Source organism: Crinia signifera, chromosome 1 (assembly GCF_055691185.1).
Source record: "Crinia signifera chromosome 1, ASM5569118v1, whole genome shotgun sequence".
Classification (NCBI taxonomy): domain Eukaryota; kingdom Metazoa; phylum Chordata; class Amphibia; order Anura; family Myobatrachidae; genus Crinia; species Crinia signifera.
In genome coordinates this window covers 186,922,390-186,946,479 of record NC_139217.1, presented here as the reverse complement: position 1 = coordinate 186,946,479, position 24,090 = coordinate 186,922,390, and the positions used below count along the sequence as shown (strand labels likewise).

Genomic DNA, 24,090 nt, shown 5'->3' with positions numbered 1-24,090 from the left:
TGTGCCAACTTTGGACGCTGATTGTTTTAAACTTCTGTGTACGTGAGCTTTTATGCACTAGTAAAATTGTTATATTTTATACTCACATGCACGCCTCCTCCCACTTCTTTTTCTATATATATATATATATATATATATATATATATATATATACATACATATATAGTCCCAGGATTCCCACAATAGTATATGCTGGATGTGAGGCACTCGCCATAATAACAAGTATCCAGAACTTTGTTATAAATTCATAGAAGATACAGTTTTTATTCCAAAGATAAATGAGATTGTGCTGAAGTATCATTATCCTTCAATATGCCCCAAAGTTTCGGTCCTTAACCATGGACCTTTGTCAAGGAGCTTGGTTCAGAAGAGATCATAGCCATCAATGAAGGATAATAGAAAAAGCCTCTAGGGAGAGGAATCAGCAAATTTGGTTAAATAGATAGAGGTTAAAACTTACGACATTTACTTACACTTACAACATGTAAGTGTATGTCGTAAGTTTTAACCTCTATCAAATTCACAATGAGCGGAGTGGACCGTGACCTGAGATTCCACATAACTGAAAGGAACACAGATATCAAGGCCCCCTCTACCTTTTACCAAATAAACCAATAAAGGTTAAGTTTTAGAAAAAATAAAAACCATATTCTTTGGTGTGCATCCACCGTGCAAACTCTTTCTCTTTCTCGATACTACTATTCCCCAAACATGGAAGAAATGGCACTCAACAGACTTTCAAGTAGATTTGTAAAGGATAAGTCAAATTTATTCAAAGCTGTCCTAAGTAAAGCCAGTGTTCCTGTACATCATATATTATAGTTTCACCTAGTGTACTTTAACCCGGTCTTCCAAGTAAATGTGAATATAAAAGTAAATGAAACAGTTCTCTGTGTCTGGTTCCCCACTACAAAACAAAGTGTACAGTATCCCCACAATTTAACAAAATAACAGCTAAACCCCTGAAAAGCAACATTATATACAGTATAAGGTGTCATAGTGTGGGGATTGTGTGGCCCGAGTCTTCCAAATTTGACAATTGCTACACAATATTTCTCTATATCCCATTGGAGAACTCCCTTTAACCTATTCCAGTCATATTAAAACCTACATACTGTACTGTATGCATACTTAAAAAAAAATGCCACTGAAGGTAATGTAATCATCACAATCATTAGCATTTAGTAGTGTGGATACAGCAAACAGAATGAGTCTGCCAATCATGAATGATGTAAGTTGTCTTTCCCAATATTTACGTACTCCAAAGATCAGTCAATGTAATGAAAAGTAATTTATAGTTTGTAGTGTTGGGCAAAGTAGACAAAGAATAAAACAATTACACAATAAAATGAATAAAATACAGTTTAGAAAAATGTTTCAAAATATGAATTAACTTTCCTCAATTGAAAAAAAAAACATCATATTTTTATTTTCCATCTGTACTGCAATGCTCAAATAGTGGAAACTTGATCATCCATTACGTACAAATGAAATTCAGGATAATTTACAATTATAGCATTTCAATAGAGTTTTGCTTAAATATTTGCAGCACTTGGGAACCATCCTTCAACATTCAATAACGTCCATTTGGTTTGAAGACGTCCTTTTTGCATCTAATACAATACAAAACAGAGCAAGTTAGGTAACAGTATTTTACAGCCTGTCACTCACATTGGTCAACAAGAACAGCAACAAATAGAAATGGTTGAATGGATTATGTGTGTAGCATTGCTTAATGCTTAGGTCTCTGCAAACCAATGCAGTATTTGTGGCTTCATTGCTCTGCAGAGCCGTCCCTAACCAATTTGATGCCCTAGGCAAGATTTTGACATTGTACAGTCCAGGAATGCAACCTCTCTGGACACCAGATGTCAATCTTAGTCACCAGACTGACGGGAGTAATCCCGGACAGGTGGTAACACGCTGGGCATAATCGCTGGGTATAATCGCCCAGTGTGTATGGACCTTAACTGTATATAGAGGGGGCAGAATGAAGGCTTGACAGGGGAAGGGACAGAGCTTACTGTAAGTGGGGTGGGATGGGGGTGGGGCATGATGGGGAGATCTGGACACAGCAGAAAAGGAGGGGGGACACAGAGGTGCCAGCACTGAGCATATATATATGCTTCATGAAAATATATAATTTCTGTCTTCATACCATTTTTTGGAAGTATACTTGGCACAAGACACACAGCCACACAGCCACACAGCCACACAGCACCAGTAGTCAGCAGCGCTGCAGAGGAGGAATGATCAGTCACTGGGGCAGGCCTGGAGAGCGCTTAATGCTCAGGAGTGCAGTCAGTGGGGGGGATGGCACCTGACTTCTGACATCAAGCGGCGCAAAAGTGAAGACTTCAGTGTGCTGCCCTGTCTCATGTCTCCGCCGACTTTACTGAGTACACTGCACTAGGGGTGGGGGAGGAAGGGAGTGTGCGAGTGCTGTATTGGTGCGATCAGAGCTGAACAGTAACTAAATCAGATATCCTGTTACCTTAAGCCTCCGCTAGCCCTAGGCAAAGCATGGAACAGGTCCGGTGCTAGGGTGTTTGGCCCCCCTGCAAACTATAAATTCGCGCCCTCCCATACTTTACAAAAGAGAAAGTGCATGCCGAAGGTGCACGCTGAAAAAAGGGTTACACTCTAATGCCTTTTACACATTTTGTCATACACCGCAATGCCCAATACACATTATAGTGCACACCATAATGCCCATTATGCCACACAACACGTAATGCCTATTACCCATTGTGCCATACACTGTAATGTCCATTGCACATTATGGCTCCAATTGTTATGCCTATTACATATTAATCCACATAAGTGCATTTTACCTACATGCTCGTTGCCAGGAGTTACATGCTCATTGCTAGGGGTTTCTTGCTACTTGTCATGGGGGTTACATGCTCTTTGCCATGGATCAAAACATAAAACAAAGTTTGTGTACTCTCTCAGATATGAAAAGTGATTGATTGGCATTTAAATTCAGTATCTGAGAGAGTACACAAACTTTGTTTTATGTTTTGAAACCTTGTTTTCTGCACAAATAAAATATATTTGTGTGTATTTCATGTATTTGATGTGTTTGTACAACATAAATGCAAGATACCTCAAGATACATTATTGAAATATAAAAATATTCTCAAATGCGGAATAATCCGTTATCCAAAATTCTTCTGGTCCTGAGCATTTTGAATAAGGGATACTCAACCTGTAATATATATAGTTTCAAAAAAGGGAACTTTAAAACAGTTTAAAAATATCCTCATCTTGACCAGGAAATGTTTTCTGTCCTGCCTATTTTGTGAGTGGCTAGTTCATAGATGGTTCTGGATTTTGTTGCTTTCTTTGTATTGCATTTTTCTAGTTGGCTGACTTGGAGAGGGATGTACTGGTATGCCCTTTTCAATTACTAGTTTATAAAATGGTCTTCTTTTGGCACCTCACATTTTCTGTTAGTTTGCTCAGATGGTAATGCTTTGTTGCATCATACCTCCTTACTTTGTGAATGGCTATCTTAGGAGTCTTAGATAAACAGTGATGCCTTTCTGTTGCCTTTTCTGTTCACATGTCATCCACAGACGTGTTTGTTACAGTCATCAAAGCAATATTGCTGTTGATTTAGCCCATAAGAGGGTGAATGCCGTGACTGGTAATAAGATTGTGAGTTTGAGAGGTTTTAGTGGTTAGCCATCAATTTATCTGATTTAGGGATGTTTATCTTTATAGACCAGATAACGTGCATCAAGAACATGTTTTTATTAACAAGGGATTTAGAGTTGGCCCAGTCTAATAAACGATTTTGGTGATGTGCTGGCAGTTAGTCCCCATCTAGGCTCTGGGTATCATTTGCTACAGGCTTTTTAGAGGGCCTCCATAAGACTACTGTATCTTGTTTGGAGCTGATAGTGCATTCCCCGCATGTAGTGACATTCTTTATTCGCCTCTATAACCTTTGCCCTAAAACAAATACATAAAGCTGACTATTTTCCTTGCCAAGTGAAAAGGTGAGTCACAAGGGTGACACAGAGGAAAAACAAAAAAGGGTTTTTGGGGCACACTTTACAAATGATACATGGATTTTTTTTAAACATAACTTTTATTAAGTAGTTTTGCTAAAATATTGGTAAGCGTAGTAAAGTTTATACATTAAGTAAATCACAAAAATTTGTAGACAAGTTGTCACAGTTTAATGTTTAAGTGCGAAATAATCAGGAGGAACAGTTACTCCATAAGTCACGTACTGTATAATGGTGCTCATAGAAAATAATAATGCTATCAATCATAACAATGTTTCAACAATTAATGGAGTATGAAAATATTTTCCTTGCCAATAAGGTTCATTCAGTTAAGTATGCTTTAATCTGTATGAATGTACCCTAACATCAGCCAATAGAGACTTTAATAAAAAAGTATTTACTTTACTTAGAGATTTATAAGAGGGCATATGGAAAAGGACACACATTTTAGATATGGAAATGGTTGCTATGCTTAAATATTTCTCATGCGCAGTACATGAGAAATGGGAACTAAAAACGGTACTTGTGTATTTTGGCGGCGCCCATCGCATCGCATACCATAACACATACGATGGTATGCGATGCGACGCGATATCGTACGATAGTGCACGATGGCATACAATTTTGAAATTGTATGCCATTGTACATGGCATACGATGCCATACGATGCGATGGGATTAAACATTGTATAAGCACCCTAATGGGTGCTTATACAATGTTAAGCACCCAAATGGGTGCTTACAATGTTAAATGCACCCCCACGCCACCCCCCACTATAAACGTGAACCCGAAGCGTGGCGAGCGCAGCGAGCCTGCGAGGGGCGGCGGTACGCGTCCTACGACCTTTTCATACCCCCACTATCCACGTCGGCGTGGAGTTGAGAATAGAATAGTGTGGCGAGCGCAGCGAGCCACCGAGCCCGAAGCGTGGCGAGCGCAGCGAGCCCCGCGAGGGGACGCGGATACCTTCACAGGTAAACGCGTCCCCTCGCGGGCTTCACAGGTGTCCGCGTCGGCACGGACACCTGTGAAGCCCGCGAGGGGACGCGTATAACTGTGAAGGTATCCGCGGCCCCTCGCGGGGCTCGCTGCGCTCGCCACGCTTCGGGCTCGGTGGCTCGCTGCGCTCGCCACACTATTCTATTCTCAACTCCACGCCGACGTGGATAGTGGGGGTATGAAAAGGTCGTAGGACGCGTACCGCCGCCCCTCGCGGGCTCGCTGCGCTCGCCACGCTTCGGGTTCACGTTTATAGTGGGGGGTGGCGTGGGGGTGCATTTAACATTGTAAGCACCCATTTGGGTGCTCAAAAGCACCCTTTAGGGTGCTTATACGATTTTTGGTCGTATAGGGGGTCAAAATCGCATCGCATCGCATGCCATCGGGTGCATGGCATGCGATGCGATGCGATCTGTTCGTCGTACGACGGAAATCGGGGGCACCGCCAAAATACACAAGTACCCTGAAAACACATCACAAACTATCAAATGGAATGTATACAGCAGCAAAGTATTTCAGGAGATGAGTGACATGATCCCATGGAAAGCAGCAATCTGTACATTTTGTTTAGGGTTATGATGCATTATGAGTACACGCCCAGTAGGTGGTGATAGACACGCCCAGTAGGCAGAGATAGACACGCCCCTCCAATGTTGCACCCCTAAGAAAATGGACTGCGCACGCCTATGGAAGGAGCTATTTTCTGTTGATCAAATTTGGACCCTTTAATAGTACTCAGTAAACTATGTACCGTATTCTTCAATTTACTGCAATCTATATTTTAATGAAAAAGCTTCAGTGCAGTTTTTGCCACTATGACTTTTTTTTTGCTTCCCAGTCATCATTGCACCTACTGCAATGTGTACCCATGTCTCGCCTACCATCTGAACAGAAAGATCAAACTCATTTAATATTAATATAACTTGTATTAGGTTAGTAGGCTGCATATATTTAATATAAAGTGCAGATGTTTAAATATTTAGGTTCTGCTTGCCAAGGGCATTGTGCTGCATACACAGACAGGGACACAGAGCACTTTGAAATACTTACCAGAGTAGGGTGTTGCTGATTTTACAGAAAGCAGTTTTACACTGTCCTTGTTTTGAGCAGATCTAGTAAAACAGTAAAAAAAGAATATACATATAAATTTCTTGTAATATGATCCTCATGCCCATTTATTAACATAAACACAGGGCTGATTCAGATGTGGTTGTTATTACACAGATGCAAAGACTTCGCTATGCAACACTGTAAAACAAAAATTAAAATGCAGCAAGTGACATTTGTAAAATATAAATGCCCCCTGCCTGTATCTACATTGCAAACGTTGCATCGGATGATGCAGTATCAGTTCACTGTCATAACCATCAGTAGCGATGGTTGCTGTCTACCAGTCTACCCAAGACAAAGCTTGCTTAGGTTGGCCATCAAAACTCTTCTGATGAGTACAGGATGACTGTTTCCGACAACTCAGACCCTGGACTTGGCATGCCTAGATTTATAGACTGGTCCAGATTGATGCCTTGGCTCCAACCCCCAAATGGCACATTTAAGGGTCAGGCCGCCCCTAGGCACAACATTTTTGGCCACCCCCCCAATCTAGCGTCTGCGAGTCTCCAAAACACATCTGCTTACAGAGAGTGAAACTACAACTCTTTCTCACACATGCACAAACACAGAAGGTAGCAGACTAGCTTTTGAAGCTTTTGCTTCCAGCAGGCTTACTAGTTTTAACATATTAGTCACCCACAAATAGATCACACCCCAAAAAAGTGTTTAATAAACACCGCTGATGTACGATAGTGGCTTTCACTTGCAAAGAATGGCCGATCAGTCCCTTCTCCTGCAGCCAGCATCTTTTAGATGCTCTCACTGGGATTAATTATCAATGAGCTGTCGTGCATTTTTATATGCACACCGGCAGGGCCGATCAAAGGGTGTTCAGCACCCCAGGAAATCTATAATTTTGAGCCCTCCCCACCTTAGCTCATAATTGGACAGGGTGTGCTGAAGGGGTGTGGTGAAGAGAGGGAGGTCTGGGGAGAGAGAGACATGGGGGGAAAGGCAGACATGGAGACATGGGGGAGAGAGGGATCCCCCTGAAGGTGCGCTGACCGGGGGGGGGGGGGTTCAGGGCTGTGCTGGCTGGGGGCTTTCAGGGCTGCGCTGTCCGGGGGCTTTAAGGGCTGCGCTGGCTGGGGTGTTCAGGGCTGCGCTGTCCGGGGGGCTTTCAGGGCTGCGCTGGCTGGGGGCGTTCAGGGCTGTGCTTGTCGGAGGTGTTCAGGGCTGCGCTGGCCGGGGGTGCTCATGCAGCGGGCAACAGAGCACAGCAGCAGTATGACCAAAGCAGGCAGAGTGCCTGTCTAGGCGTTGCTGAGAATGTAGCACCACCTTTGCACACCGGAGTGCTGATCTCTTTGGACTCGGAGCCGGCATCCTTTAGATGCTGTCACTGAGATCCCGCGCAGGTAGTGGTGTGTAGAAAGTAACGTGAGGTCCTGTAGCGTGTATTTCGGGGGCGGAATTTCAAATGTTGTGCTCAACGTGAGCCAATTATAGTTCAGGCTCAGAAACACATTAAAAATACCGCTTCCAGCACTGTCTCTCCTGGTCCACTTACTGGCAATATGCACTCAACTGACACAATGACTCTGCACCTATTACGGGTGGCAGAATCCCCTCACCCCCATTCTCCCAGTCCAGCTGTCCACTGCCAGAGTCTGCCGCCCATAATAGGTGCCGCACCCTAGGCCCGTGCCTCACGAGCCTAGTGATAAATCCGGCCCTGATCATATGCCGGATTTATCACTAGGCATGTGAGGCATGGGCATTGCCTGCATTTGCGATCCCATCAAACTGAGATGCGATTGCAGTTTAGACGAATGTCACGACCATCAATTGCAGTGCCTCTCTGCAACTACAGCCTAAGTAAGTAACCTTACTCAGACTTAACATTTAACATGTGTGTAGAGATTTAGATTTGGTGTGTTATATTATTTCTGTGCAGGATAAATACTGGCTGCTTTATTTTTACACTCCAATTTAAATTTTGAATACACCCCACCCAAATTTAAATCCCTCTAGTCTACATCTTCCCTATCTGTAGTGCAGCATGGTTTTGGCCAGTTGTGTGCTGTTTGCCTTACAACAAACCAGAATCAGGCCCTTAGTCCTTATTGTTTTGACCAAGGTCCTGTCTACCCAAGCAAAGCCTCTAATATTGTATTATCGCCTCTAAGTTCACATTCCAGCCATTGATATTCTATGAGGAGGAATCAATTACATCCACCTAGCTTCCTGCTTTCTAAAGGCCCATACACACTAGAAGATTTTCATTTCAAAAGACTTTGCCAAAATTTCTGAAAGATATATCTTTTACCAAAATAGTGCGTACACACTGAGCTATTTTCCCCAAAGAGCAAGAGATTTTCAGGAGGCGAAAGTCTTTGCTGAACATCTTTCATATAAAAGGCGATTTACATAATGGGCGGGGTTTGAATTACAAGGATGGGAGCAGCTGCCATTTTATTCAGTGCATTCCTGTTCTTGGTGCATGATTCAGAACTGATTGCTGGGCTGCATATATTCGGAGCCCAGCGATCAGGTAAACTACACCTGCTCCGCCCTGACCGGGCAAAATGCCACCCATGTGCAAGGCAAAATTTCATTTGCAGCTGTGCACGTAGGGAGAAATCCATTCAAAATATACATTGGGGGGCAGTGGCGGGGGTAAAATATACATTGCTGGCCTGCAAAAAATGTAAGGCATGGCTTTGTGGGACAGGGGACTATGCACTCTATAATGCCCATTACACATATACCACATACCATAATGCCCATTACACATTATGCCACACACCGTAAAGCTCATTACGCATATGCCACACACCATAATGCCCATTACATATAATGCCACATAAGTGTCATTTACCTACATGTTCATTGCTAGGGTTTTCATGCACGGTGCCAGGGGTAACATGCACGATGCCAGGGGTAACATGCACGGTGCCAGGGGTAACATGCACAGTGCCAGGGGTAACATGCACGGTGCCAGGGGTAACATGCTATGTGCACTGAATCCTTACGCTCACCTTGCCCCGCTGTCTGTCCCTGCCTGCATCAGTAAAGGAGACCGCCGGGCAGAGCGGTGGGGAAATCCGACTGTTTCAGAGCAGGTCCATCTGTCCGCGACTCGCAGCCAATCAGGCGACGGTGGCTCGCGAGTTGCAAGCAGGCGTGTCATTCCAAATAGCCTCACAGCGGGTGGTTGGACCTGCTCTGAGATAGCCAGGTTTACCACCACTCTGCCGGCTGTCTCCTTTAACGATGCAGGCAGGGACAGACAGTGGGGCAAAGTGAGCGGATGTTACGCCTCCAAAATGGACTGACGGAACGCAGTTCTGCCCCTTCTGGCTCAATTTAACTCATAGTGGGCAGTAATGCCAGTAATATATTGGCATGTGCCAGCAATCTATATGTATTACTGGCTTACAATTGTCATTGGTGCCCAGCGGTGCCAGTAATATATAGATTGCTTGCATGTGCCAGCAATCTATATATTACTGGCTTACAATTGTCATTGGTGCCCAGCGGTGCCAGTAATATATAGATTGCTGGCATGTGCCAGCAATCTATATATTACTGGCTTACAATTGTCATTGGTGCCCAGCGGTGCCAGTAATATATAGATTGCTGGCATGTGCCAGTAATCTATATATTACTGGCTTATAAAAGGCTTATAAATGTCATTGGTGCCCAGTGGTGCCTAACATATACATTGCTGGCACATGCCAGCAATGTATATATTATTGGCTTAAAAGAGAAAATATTGGTGGCCATTGCTGCTCCGTGTGGAGCAGGATGCAGGGAGGTGGGGGGTGCATCAGCTGCATGCCGGTACCGGGCGGCCGAGCATAGGCAGACTGTGTGGACAGTGGAGTGGAGCGGGGCGGACCAGCGCGGCAGCAGGCAGGGTGAGACAGGTGGGGGAGCAGGGCTCTTCACCAGCCAGCCGCCGCCGCAGCAGCAACAACCAGCCGGACGAGTGAGCGGGGCAGCGAGGGCAAGTCCAGGAGGGTGAGTATATGATAGGCGAGGGGGCGGGGGGAGGGCGGCGGGGCGTACCGCTGGGCTGAAAGTGGTTAATCACTTTCAGCCCTGCAGCGTACACAAACAGCGATGATGGATGGAAAACCATCCATCATCGCTGGATCTGCTGGTAAAACCAGCAGATGAAAGACCTTCCTAGCGGTGATGCGGGAGCGCGCATCTTCACTAGTCGAGGGTCGCTGTCCCATACACACTAATCGTTTTTCAGCTGAAAATCGGTCAAAACGCCTGTTTTGACCGATTTTTAGGTGAAAATCGTCAAGTGTGTATGGGCCTTAATACTGCTTTCACATCACAAAACCTGCATACACCATGTATTTAAAATGTTTCTTAAAATGGGTCAGAGAAAGTTAAACCCATTTTGCATCGCATGTACCATTTAATTACCGTTTTTGTACCTTTCACATTGAACCCATTTCACACATAGAAAACAGTTGTGGTTGTGGGCAGTGACATCATGCAGGGATCCAGCCTATCACCTTCTGTGGCTTCAGTGGCATAAGCTCTGCCGGCCGGAGGCAAGAAATAGTTTGGTGCACTAAGCTGGTCCCGCTCCGTGCATATCTAATGAGCGGGACCCAGCGCAGTGCATATTTAATGAGCAGGTCCCCGCCACCTGCATATGTCCCACATATGCAGATCGGGTCCCACTCTGTGCAGCGCAGTGCATATTCAATGAGTGGGTCCCCGCCACCTGCATATGTAATGAGAGGGTCACCGCTCCGTGCAGCACAGTGCATATTTAATGAGCGAGTCCCCACCCCCTGCATATGTAATGAGTGGGTCCCACTCCGTGCAGCGCAGTGCATATTTAATATTTTCTACAGATGGTAGGTATAGCCATGGGCATTAGGGTCATGCCAAGTTTTGCCAATTTATACCAATCAATTTGAAGAAGAATTTATATAGAAAGGAATTTTTGGCATAAACATAGTATACTATGGCTGTTGCATAGATTATCTATTTACTATTTGGGATGGGGATGCACAACCAGCACTTCATTTTGTTTATTTTATTTTTTTTATTATTTCTTTAAACTTAGATTTAGACACTGCTTTGATTTAAAAAAAAAAGTTGGTTATTTTTAACCACAGCGCTAACAACTCTGTTTTTGAATATTCTTCTTGCACTTAGATATATTTTTGTTAGGACACTCCATTAAACTAAAATTCATTATTAACTATATCTTTTTTGTTAGGGTATAATGCTATTTATCTGTAATATGAGTTTTCTTATACAGTCAGATAATGTTGTAGGTAGTCTGTAGGCAACAAAAAAAATGTAATTCTACTATTTTTGTTGTACTGTTTAATATGTGATAAAAAAGAGTTTAAGAAGAGTTTATATTAGTTGCAGTAGTGCAGCTAAATATAGAAAATGTTTAGTATATAAAAATACCAGGATGCATAAATAGACTTTATTGATTTGATTTTCTTTTATTATGTGACCACATTTTTGATCCATTATTATAGCAAAAATGAGATCATACTTTTATTATGGAAGTTAAAATTTAAATCTTTGCTAGTGAATACCACATGTGTATAATTGTGTTAACCAGTGAAAGGTATAAATGCATTTTATTAGAAATAGCTGATCTGCCCGGCGTTGCCCGGGAAAACCTTGGGGTTTTTTTTAATTTCCAAAATTGCTGTAAAATGTTGTCTTATGCTGCGTTAAAGGCTCAAGATTGTCTTTTATTAAAACCTCCACCATAATGTTAGAATGTGTTTGCATTGATACTCAATGCCAGCAATGAAATCAGGGGTGTTGATGTTGTTTAAAATGCACCACTACTGACTTCATAGCTTGTGTGTGTTGATGAATTCCACATCCACCTGAGATTTAGCACCTATGATGCATTTATTTGTGTGTGTTTGTGTGCATTGTACTGCTTTTGTGTGTGTTGCAGTGTATGTGGGTGTGTGGTGTGGTGTGTTGTGTTGTATTGTATCTGTCCAATGTGTAAGTGTGTGAGGTGCGTTACATAAAAATATGTGTGTGCAATGGTCAAAGTGGAATTTATTAGGTGGGGGTATGGGAAATTGAAGGCTGAAGTTATGTGCACACTCCAGAAAAAGATAATGCCGCCACTGAAAAGGGAGCATGTCCTTGAGTGTAGTGTACCATGCTGTATGCCCCTTATACACATTATGCAAAACAGTAGTAGACCCCCTCACAATTGCCCCTTAAATATTATGTGACGCGGAAAGAGCCAAAATTCTCCTTATGCGACACAGAATGAGCAAAGAAAATTCACATTATATCACACACTTACACATGTTATGCCAAACTGGAAGAGCCAAAGTTCCTGTTATGCTACAGTACATAAATTGAGCCAAAATTCACTTTATGCAACATGGATTGAGGCAAAATTCACATCATGCCTCCCGGATTGAGCCAAAATTCACATTATACCACACAGAAAGAGCCAAAATTCACTTAATGCCACCCGGATTGAGCCAAAATTCACATTATGCCACCTGGATTGAGCCAAAATTCCCATTATGCCACATGGCGGGGTGACGCATGGACAGAGACGTTGGGGTGATACAGGGACAGAGATGGTGGGGTGATGCAGGAACAGAGATGGTGGGGTGATGCAGGGACAGAGATGGCGGGGTGATGTAGGGACAAGGATGGTGGGGTGATACAGGGACAGAGATGGCTGGGTGATGCAGGGACAGAGATGGCGGGGTGATGCAGGGATAGAGAAGGTGGGGTGATACAGGGAGAGAGATGGGGGGTGATGCAGGGACAGAGATGGTGGGGTGATGCAGGGACAGAGATGGTGGGGTGATGCAGGGAAAGAGATGGCGGGGTGATGTAGGGACAAAGATGGTGGGGTGATACAGGGACAGAGATGGCTGGGTGATGCAGGGACAGAGATGGCGGGGTGATGCAGGGACAGAGAAGGTGGGGTGATACAGGGAGAGAGATGGGGGGTGATGCAGGGACAGATATGGTGGGTGATACAGGGACAGAGATGGCGGGGTGATGCAGGAACAGAGATGGTGGGGTAACACAGGGACAGAGATGGCGAGGTGATGCAGGGACAGAGATGGTGGGGTGACACAGGGACAGAGATGGCGGGGTGATGCAGGGACAGAGATGGTGGGGTGAGGCAGGGACATGCACCTCTATGTCACACTACATGTCACATTCATCCCACCTGCTAGCTGTGTTGTTCATGTGACCCGGGTTCTGTTTACATCAATGGGGGAAGCCCAACCTCCGGACCCCAGCATCCTGTGGTCAGTATGGAGGTTGGATGGGGGGTCACACACATCTCCGCTGCTGTCTGCTGTACTCTGCATACAGCAGCAGAGTCAGGGAAGAGGTGAATGGATGTCTGTGTGCGGCATCCATTCACCTCGCAGACATGGGCAGGAGGGGTGCACAGGGGCTGGAGGCAGCCCGGCAGCTTACTTTGGTGCTGGGCTTGCCCCCAGCGCGATGATCGGTGGTCCTGGCGGGGCTGATCATGGTCCCAGCACTTGGAGATGATGTCATCTTCAAGCACCACCTCCGTCTACACTGCAGGAAGGCACCACAGTGTAAAAGGTGCAAATCCCGGATCCGACCTGACTTGGATCCATGTTCCAAATGCCATGTCGGATCCAGGATTTTTGGTGTAAAAGAGGAATGTGTGTGTGTGTTCTGTGTGTTTGTGTGTGTTGTACTGTTTTTGGGTGTGTTGTAGTGTATATGGGTGTGTGTTGTACTGCTTGTGGTGTGTTATGTATGTGTGTGATGTGTGTATCTGTCCAATGTCTAAGTGTGTGCGGTGTGCTACTGTACATATATATGTGTGTGTGTGTGTGTGTGTAGTGTGCTGTGTGTGTGTATATGGTGTACTGTGTGTGTGTACAATGTGTACGTGTGTGTGTGATGTGTGGTCTATGTGTTTCCCCAATAATTCCCAATTGTTGAAAGCCTTCACCATAATGTTAGAATGTGTTTGCATTCATACTCAATGACAGCAATGTCAGGTGTGGTGTTGTTCCTTTGTCTTCGGTTTCCCAGATCATCGATCTTTTTTCCAGATCACCCATTAAGGCAAATTGAACCTTGGTGTTTTTTACATTTCTAAGTGATATTTCCCAAAAACGGCTTCGAGGTGCACACCACCAGGTCCAGAGGTACCTTGTTGCCGAATCTGGCATTTCTGAGTGCCATGGTGTGCGCACAATGCAACAGACACGCACACACGCACACACACACGCACACACACTCTTCAACTTATTATATAGACTAGCTGACCCGCCCGGCGTTGCCCGGGAAAACCTTGGGGTTTTTTTATTTCCAAAATTGCTGAAAAATTTCATCTTATAGTATGCTGTGCCAAAGACCTAAGATTGTAATTTGTTATAGATTCCACCATAATGTTAGAATGTGTTTGCATTGATACTCAATGATGGCAATGAAATCAGGTGTGGTGTTGTTGTTTGAAACACAACGCTCCTGAGTTGATAACTTGTATGTGTTGATGAATTCCACATCCACTCCTGAGATTTAGCACCTATGACATACCTTCCAACATCTGAGGGTCAGAAATTGGTACAAAATCAGAAAGGGACGTGGCCACACCTCCATTTCTATACTTTCAATGGTACAGTTTCTAGGGTGTGTAATTACAGGCGCTGAGTGCGTGGAGACCGGGGTGGGCATTACTTACCGTGCCATAATTAATTAAAAATTCAACGCTCCCTGCCAGTGCCGCTCCCCTCACCGATCCTGCCTGCAACAGTCTCTAAAGGTCTGGAGATCTGTACAGCACATGCACCAGGCATCTCTACCAAACAGTGGGGCAGCCACTGAGTGTGGGAGCAGGTCCGCGGGCCTGGCCACATGACATCATGATGCGATGCACGCTAACCACAGCACTGCAATGCACCACTGGGAACGGGTGCAATGGGCCAAATTCTTCCCTACACCCACGGGCCAATACACCGATCCAGCCATCGCAATCATAAATGGGTGCATTGATAAGGTTTGGAGTGTAATAAGTTGAAGAATAAGACAGAGATAAAGATTTGCCATGTTAAAGTGTACAATTTACTCGATAAATTGTGAAAAAATATATACGTGTACATAGAAGTACAATTAAAAAATGACAGTAGGATTATAAAATAAGTTCTGATTCAAACTGATAATTGTTTGGATGGGGGTGGGTTTTGAAACAAATCTATAGGTGGGGGGGTATGGATATTGTGGGCATAATTGGTGTTTGGTACACCTACAGGGGGTCCTCAATTGATGGGATTTTCAGTACAGTGTCACGGTCACAGTGTCACCATAGCGGGATTCCCAATTGGGGTCCAGGTGGTCTTTTAGGGTCCCTTTACAATCCCGTAGGTCTCTCCTCCTTGAGCCTACGGTCTCCCTTAATGATAGTCAATCACTGAGGGAGACCGTAGGCTCCAGGAGAAGAGACCAACGGGATTGTAAAGGGACCCCTAAAAGACCACCTGAACCCCAATTGGAAATACCCCTATGGTGACACTGAAGTGAAAATTTCTCATCAACTGGGGACCCCCTGTGGGTGTATAAAACACTAATTATGCCCACAATATCCATACCCCCTCCACCTATAGATTTGTTTCACAACCCACCCCATCCAAACAATTATCAGTTTGAATCAGAATTTATTTTTTAATTCTACTTTCATTTCTGGATTGTACTTCTATGTACACATATTTATTTCACGATTTATTGAGTAAATTGTACACTATAACGTGACAAATCTTCATCTCAGTCTTATTCTTCGACTTCTTACACTCATAACTTCAAACAAATACATGCAGCGCTCATGCCCATCGACCAAACATTATCTATGAACCAAAAGAGTCTGGGAAACCCTTAAGGCAGAGCAGTGCCTAACATCCAACTGACTAACAGGGTGAGTGCAGTGTACACACTTTGTATTGATCAACGGGTGCATTGGACAGGACAAAGATTTCTCAGTGCAACTGGCCGGGGTGCGCAGAGATGGATATGGGGAAAAAAGAAAAGCTGGTACATTAGGTACAGTTTTTATTAGCCGGTACAGACTGTTAAATAAATGGCAAATTAATTTTTATGTGTTTGTGTGTGTTACTGTTTTTGTGTGTGTGTTGTAGTGTATGTGGTTGTGTGTTGTGTTGTATGTATCTGTCCAATGCGTAAGTGTGTGAGGTGTGCTATGTATATACAGTATGTGTATGTGTGTGTTGTGAATTTGTGTATCTGTGCAGTGTTTAAGTATGTGTTTTGTGTGTTGTACTGTTTTTTGGGTGTTTGAGTGTGGTGAATGTGGGTGTGTGTTGTGCTGTTAGAGGTATGTTATGTGTGTGTTGTGTGTATCTGCACAATGTGTAAGTGCGTAAGGTGTGTTACGTATAAATGTGTGTGTGTGTGTGTGTGTAGTGTGCTTTTTGTATCTGTGCAATGCTTGTGTGTGTTCTTTGTATTGTACTGTTTTTGGGTGCGTGTTGTAGTGAATGTGGGTGTGTGTTGTACCATGAGTGGTGTGTTATGTGTGTGTGTTGTGTTATGTGTATCTGCTCAATGTGAGGTGCGCTACATATATATGTGCGTGTAGTGTGCTGTGCGTATCCTGACAATGCTTAAGTGTGTGTGTTCTGTGTGTTTCTGTATCTGCACAATGTTTAAGTGTGTGTTCTGTGTGTTTGTTGTACTGTTTTTGGGTGTGTGTTGTAGTGTATATGGGTTTGTGTTGTACTGCATGTGGTGTGTTATGTGTGTGTTTTGTTGTGTGTATCTGTCCAATGTGTAAGTGTGTGAGGTGTGCTACCTATATATATGTGTGTTGTGTGCATATGTGGTGTACTGTGTGTGTGTGCGTGTACAATATGTACGTGTGTGTGTGATGTGTGGTCTATGTATATCCTCAGTTATTCCTAATAATTGTTTAAACCCTTCACCATAATGTTAGAATGTGTCATTCATACTCAATGACAGCAATGATATCAGGTGTGGAGTTGTTCCTTCGACTACGGTTTCCCCGATCGTCAATCTTTTTCCCCAGATCATCAATGAAGGGAAATTTAAACTTGGTGTTTTTTAAATTTCTAAGTGAAATTTCCAAAAAACGGCTTCGAGGTGCACACCACCAGGTCCAGAGGTACCTTGTTGCCAAATTTGGCAGCTCTGAGTGCCACGGTGTACCCGCAATGCAACGGACACGCACACACACACACGCACACACGCACACACGCACACACGCACACAGACTCTTCAACTTATTATATAGATAATTATTACAAGCTATTGTAGGTTAGTGGCATAGTGAAGGTTTTATATAGAAAAGGAGAAACGTTTGTAACCCGGTGATACATGTTTATATATTGTTATAGTGTACTGTCTTTTGGTATCTCTCCTTGACATGGGTCATCCTTGTAAAATGTATCAGCATCAGGAATCCACTATTCAATGTTATATAGGACCATATAGATGTGGTGTGCTCTAGTTGTTGGTTTCGGGAAGATGATGCAACTATCATACACTGGACTATCAGGATTGCTTGCATTCATTACTGTCACCATCCCTTCTTGAAGTGTTTGTATGTTCTTATACCCTAAATGACCCTTATGCCATGCAACAGTTCCATACTTTACTTGGGTGAGTGGATGCTATTACATAACACTGTCCAGTATCCAGAAAGGCTTCAAAGGAGGGGCTGCAGCAAGGATTAAAATTCAAATAAGGGAGCCCCACCCACTGCCACCAACTTCCATTGCAAATTGACTCACTGGCAGTTGGTGTTTCTCCCCTATTTGAATTTTGAACTTTTCTGCAACCTCTCCTCTGGAGCCACCAACTCCAGTATCGATTCTAAGGACCCAGAGTTGATGAGATTGGATAGCAGCTTGCAATGCCAAGAAACACCTGTTTCCAGAAATGCAGCCCTGCCATCGCACTGCATTCAACCGCCAACGCCGCAGCAAGTTAATCATGCTGGAGCTTGGGGAGTCTGCACTCGCAGATGGAAGGCTGCACATGGAGTACACATGCTACGCATGCACATTCCTCCCACCATCAGACATGTGCGCTAACCATTGGGTTAGTGTACATTTTCTGAATCAGGCCCTTTGTGTCATGCAGTTATATTTTATATGTATTAAACTGAAACTGCTTTAAAAGTTTTCAGGACTTTTACTGCATTTTCAAATGTCTCAATCGCCGCTGCCGACTTTTTGATGCAGAGGGTAAAGACAGATTTTTCTGACATTACCCTACAGGAGACTATGGGCTCCTTTCCGCAGCTGCATACCGCCACCCTGCATCGCCCACACCAGCCCTCCTCACCTCCTGTCTGGGCAGCCTCTTGGTGTGCTCCTTGGACTCGGGGACCTTCTACTCCCTAGCAACACCGAGTTCAACTTCAGAGAGGAGGAGCCCAGGAGTCACTGCAGGCATCTGCAGCAGTTGGCTCCCTGGCATAGAAAAGGAGGGAGACCTCTTACCAAGCACTGACAGCTTTGCAAAAGTCAACTCTTTCCGCAAGCTGTTATTTGCGATAATAATTGCATATGTGAATGTATCATTGCGTTCTTGGGTGGAATATAAATTGCATTAATGATACTGTACATCCAACCCATAAATCATTAACAGCAGCTTATACAGGCTCCTGATATAAAGGTAAAATATTAGGCAAAGGAAAAAAATACACTTCTGCTTGAAATATTGCAATTGCTCATATTTAGTTTTATAAGGACAGATAGAATATATATATGGGTCACATCCCAATTGCACTTTTCACTCCATGATTTAATAGTTCATAACTGCCATCTTTTTCAAATAAATTATATATAAGTACATTTCTTTCAAATGTGTTTGGAGAAAAGCTACTATTACTCATTACATTCAGGGAATATTATGATAAGCTTACTTATAATGTGTGCTGTAGCTAGTTATTAGCTCTTCATACAGTATTACTATAATTATTATTGTATTGTTGGTGTTTATTTTATTATCATTATTTACTGTTATCTATTTCTCATACCCTTTTTGTCACATAAAACTAATCTGTTAAAATGCTGAGGGACAGTCGTTATTGGATAGTTTTATGTTAATATATTTTCATCTTGTGTTTTGTGCTTTATCCTTTGTAAGCCGTAAAAGTCAGTGGCATGTGTGATAGATACTCCACATTGTAGGTAGAACAGGAGAGACAGTTTACAAATACATTTACTTCTGAATTGCCTCTGTTTAATTATATGCTTTAATAAGATATTGGCAGACAGTTACTTACCCTTTTGTTCCAGTGTTTTCAGAAACTAAAAGAGAAAAATAGTCAGACATTACTAAAATTTCCCCTCCAATTTCTAATGACTAAATTAAATAAAAACTGTATAAAACACGAGGTTTAAATACACAGTGTACATTAACCTCACATTGGGGCATATTCATTATCACTTAATTCTGTATTTACTACAGTAAGGTCAGTTATCATGTTCAATTGTAATTATTAGGTTATAGACTCATTCATTAAGCATATAGGGAGGAATGTATTAGCCCCTCACCACGGCCCTGCTGCAATGCTTGAGCATGTACTAAAATATGCGGCTAGCATCGCAGTGCGGTAACGCAGACACACCCACCCCCTACGCGATACCTGTGATGTGGTGTGCCCCCCCGCACTGTCACCTCCTGGGCTCTGTGCTGGTCCCCGGCATCTCCTTCTCCCCCCTGCAGCTGGAAGGATATCCCCAGCTGTGCCATGCTGCTGGGGGAGGAGCAGCACGGAGAATGGGAAGGGGGTAGGAGAATCCGGAGATGGTAGGAGATGGCGGGCAGCGGGCAGTGATAGAAGCCCATAGGTTTCTAGAGGGTATCGCCACCCAAAGGGGCGATACGGTGCCCTTCTGTGACGCGGTGGCCTGGGATTAGTACATTTGAAAATGCGGTAAAACAGGGGTTTTACCGCATTATCGTCTTACACTAGATATTACTGAATGCACTAGATATTACTGAAATATCGTGGTTATATTTCTATATTTCTGCCCCAATAGTGGCCACCATTCCCATATTTTAGTATGAAGACATAAAAATAATGGCATCCACCAAGTTCCAAAAAGGCATCCTGAGATGGTATATATAGCATCTGTCTTTTAAAGCTACTGTTTACATTGCAGCTTGTGCAGCAGAAGGATCTTTTCAGATCCCTGCCCATTTCACCCTTACTTTCTCTGACTGAGTGTCTAGTATGTTGCTGCTACAAGTACAGAGCTCCTACCTACACACTGGACGATATTTATTTCACGATATGAATGATATCATTATTGATATTGAATGCATATTGTGCAATGTGTAGGGTCAATGTCAATATCATTAACGATGCGCACAGCCGCAGGTCATTAACGACTTCCCCCGTCAATTTACACGCATCTCAATCTGACATTCTCATCAAAAACCGCATGTATAGAGTGGGAGGTGGTTAACGTCACTGACCAATATCGTAAATAATATCAGTCCGTGCGTATGCCCTTTATCATTCTCCCATGTCAGTCGCTTTCCAGCATAAGTTTGGATTGGGTTTAGCCGCTATGCATGGGTAAACCTGACCTTAATGAATGCAAACAGTGTTAAAAAAATCTATTGAATATCGCCCCATGATCTCCCGTTGCTTTAGATGGGAGATCATAAATACAGCCCTATTGTGTACATGTGTAGTATTGCTTGCCAAGGTACCAGGCAATGTAGAAATGTTAAGTCAATTTAGAAAAATACATATTTTCATAAACAGACCCCTCTCTTGTAAAGGATAGAGATTCTAAAAGATATAGTTAAATAAATGCAAGGGCTATCTAACTTACAATTTAGCAACACCAAGAATGATTAAGCTCTAATAAGGATGGAATGTTCCTACCTGGGGTTTTTTTCTGACACATTTTGTAGAGAAAAACTAAGACAACCAATACGATCGCAGATAGGACACAGCCCACTCCAATCAGGATCCCTGAAAGTGAAAGATGGTTAGTAGTAGTATCGATACTGTATATAGTATTCTCAGTTGTGACGAATTAAAGTATCTGCTTATTATGCAACCTCTAGTGGACTCACTAAAGAGAAAAGGACATGAATGTTGAAGGTTAGATACAGTATGAATGGGTGCAGTCATTATGATAAGCTAGATTAGTGTATTTCATTATATTTTTAATATGGTTTTAATTGATAAAATATAGAATAGCAAAATAAAGTTAAATTTACATACCATGTGTATTATTTGAAAAGCGTTAGACTTATATAACCTAATAGTAAAATGACATATTTTCAAAACAGAGCTATATCGATTTATTATTAATATTATAGATTATTATCAGGTAATGGAAAAAGCATAGCATTGTTCATGTATACAGCTTACCCTAATGCAGGGGTTCCCAATCTTTTTAGAATCACGGCACCCTAGAGTACCAGAATTTTTCTAAGGCACCCCATGGCCCCAAAAAATATATATATAAATGAATTAGACTGTGTTTATATGTGAATCTTAGGTTCAATTATGTGGTAAAGGGCAGGTTTGCTTCTGACTGTACACATATTTATGATTGGCAGCCACCAGCACTGGTTTTGTCCATAAATAATTGATCATAAATAATTTGAATGGTCCTGGACGACCAACCCGAGGCACCCCTGCAAGTGTCCCGAGGCACCCCAGGGAGCCACGGCACACAGTTTGGGAACCACTGCCCTAATGTCTTAGGAACTGAGCTATCTCTTTAAGACAAATCATAAGGAACTCCACTGTGAAGATAGTACAACTGAATTAAGTCAGAATCTATTTATATAATTGTCTGAAATTATGTTTCTTATAATACGTTGTATACTGTATAAAGTTGTATACTGCATGTATTACTTGTATTTATTAAACGCCATAACAGCATCGATCCCTAGGGATGGCCATCTACCATTGATGATTCATAATCATCAATGGTCTATGGTCAACATAGTATTTTTTTACCATCGATGGAGGAGAACCAGATTGTTTCCCTACATTAATGGCACAGCATAGCCAAATAGTTTTTTTTCCACAAGGTGTCATAGCTCTGCCCCTGACACCCATGCAGCCCCAACTGGTGGTTCTGATCGGCCCACGGTACAATTAGTCATAGAAAAAGGATGACAATTGATTGGTAAAACCATCGATGATCATCCATTGCATAGTATGCTGCCATTGATGGCCACGTGGAATATTGGCATCAATGCCGACCACACTGATGGCCATCCCTAGTGCATACCTCCCAACTTTTCATATATCATTGTCGGGACTCCTGCACACAGCTTATGCACTCTCTCCCCAATGGAGGAAGTTGCATACAGTAAAATATATAATATAGGTACATAACAAGAAAAAATTAGCACTAAGGGCCCGATTCTGGTTGGCTCGGTAAGCTGAGAACATCGCAGCTTACTGAGCAACTGAGACGCCGCCCATACAAATAGACCCCCCCCGCGCATGTGCCGCCACCGATTTTACCCCATAACATGCAAGGGCATGTGTAATGAGAACACATCCCCATCACATGCCTCCGCTGCAGGAGAAATCATTCAATGGTTGCCGACCATCACATGATTTCTCCAGCCTTCATAAATAAAAGTCAGTGAAAACTGACTTTTATTTGCGTGCACCTGGATGAAGAAGTGGTGGGCAGCTGGCATCCAGTGGCGTCAGCAACCTACCCCTGGCAGGCATTGCCCCACCCGCATACCCAATGTAATGAAAAGAAGAGTCACTGAGATGATCGAAAGGGAACGTACAAAAGGTTTTTTGGGAAACGCTTGTAGATATGTAAATGTAGAGTGAATTAATTAAAATTTTACTTTTATTAATATGTTTTAAGCTAAAATAAAGATGCGTCAAACTACATAACAAACAGATAAATACATATATCATAACAATAATGCAGTCACAATGTTGTGGTATCAGGAAGAATCACTAAAGTGGATGAAATATTATTTGAATAATAATTAAATAATTACAACCTCATTTAATAACAATAGTTATTTGTGGGTGGCAATAATGCGCAGTAACACAGACATTTATTAAGTGTAGAGGTAGCTATAGATTGTCACAAATCCGAGTTTGAGAACCCAATAGGTCCTAATTATCAAGATAGTAATGACAATGCTAGGCTGCATATGCACTGCGGTGCTGTGATATTAGATTGTGCTGTCAAGATTCAAAACCAGTGATGGAGTAAATAGCAGTTTGAAGGGGGACAAGTAATGGAAAAAACTGTGTTAGTGATACTACTGCTATGCGTCCCTACTGTGGATAGAGCTGGGAGGTCTGCCTCACATGTGTGTGCAATGGTATGTGACTGGTTGCTGTTTGTGGGGCATGGCACCTGTAATTGGTACGAAGAAGACCACCGCTGGGATTCACGGATTGGGGACGTTTGCCGGTAATCGCCTGTGTGACACAGCGCCGGGACTGAGTGCACGGTAGGTGTGTCAGAGGCACCATTTGACACGTGTTTCGCCAGAGCTTTGTCAAAGTGTCACTGCGTCACTTTGACAAAGCTCCGGCGAAACAAGTGTTGTCCAAAGGACCGCCCCATATATTTCAGACCATTAAGCGTTTATGTGTTAAGGACTCTGCGTTGTTAGTGTCATGCATCACTAATCTATAGCTACTTCTACACTTAATAAATGTCTGTGTTACTGTGCATTTTCACCACCCACAAATAACAATTCTTATTAAATAAGGTAGTAATTATTTATTACTCAAATAATATTTCGCCCACTTTAGTGATTTTTCCTGATACCACAACATTGTGATTGCATTTTTGTTATGATACATGTATTTATCTAAGTTTGTTATGTATTTGGGTGGAGCATGTTCAAACTGAAATCTAAATTGCAGTGTAAGAATAAAGCAGCCAGTGTTTACCCTGCACAGAAACAAAATAACTCCCCTAAATCTATGTCAGCATTTGTATGCTGTTTGTTAATGCACCCT

At 42.9% G+C, this 24,090-nt stretch overlaps 1 protein-coding gene across 1 annotated transcript in view; it reads right to left on the bottom strand.

The window, feature by feature from the left end:
- Positions 1-743: 743 nt before the first annotated feature.
- Positions 744-24,090, bottom strand: part of EMCN (endomucin) — a 91,899-nt gene continuing 68,552 nt past the window's right edge. Inside the window, exons 9-12 of the mRNA XM_083157952.1 lie at positions 20,998-21,087; positions 19,381-19,405; positions 6,069-6,130; positions 744-1,613 (exon numbers count right to left, since the gene is read on the bottom strand). Coding sequence (XP_083014078.1) covers positions 1,567-1,613; positions 6,069-6,130; positions 19,381-19,405; positions 20,998-21,087 — 224 coding nt within the window. The 3' untranslated portion in view covers positions 744-1,566. The remainder of the gene's footprint in view (positions 1,614-6,068; positions 6,131-19,380; positions 19,406-20,997; positions 21,088-24,090) is intronic.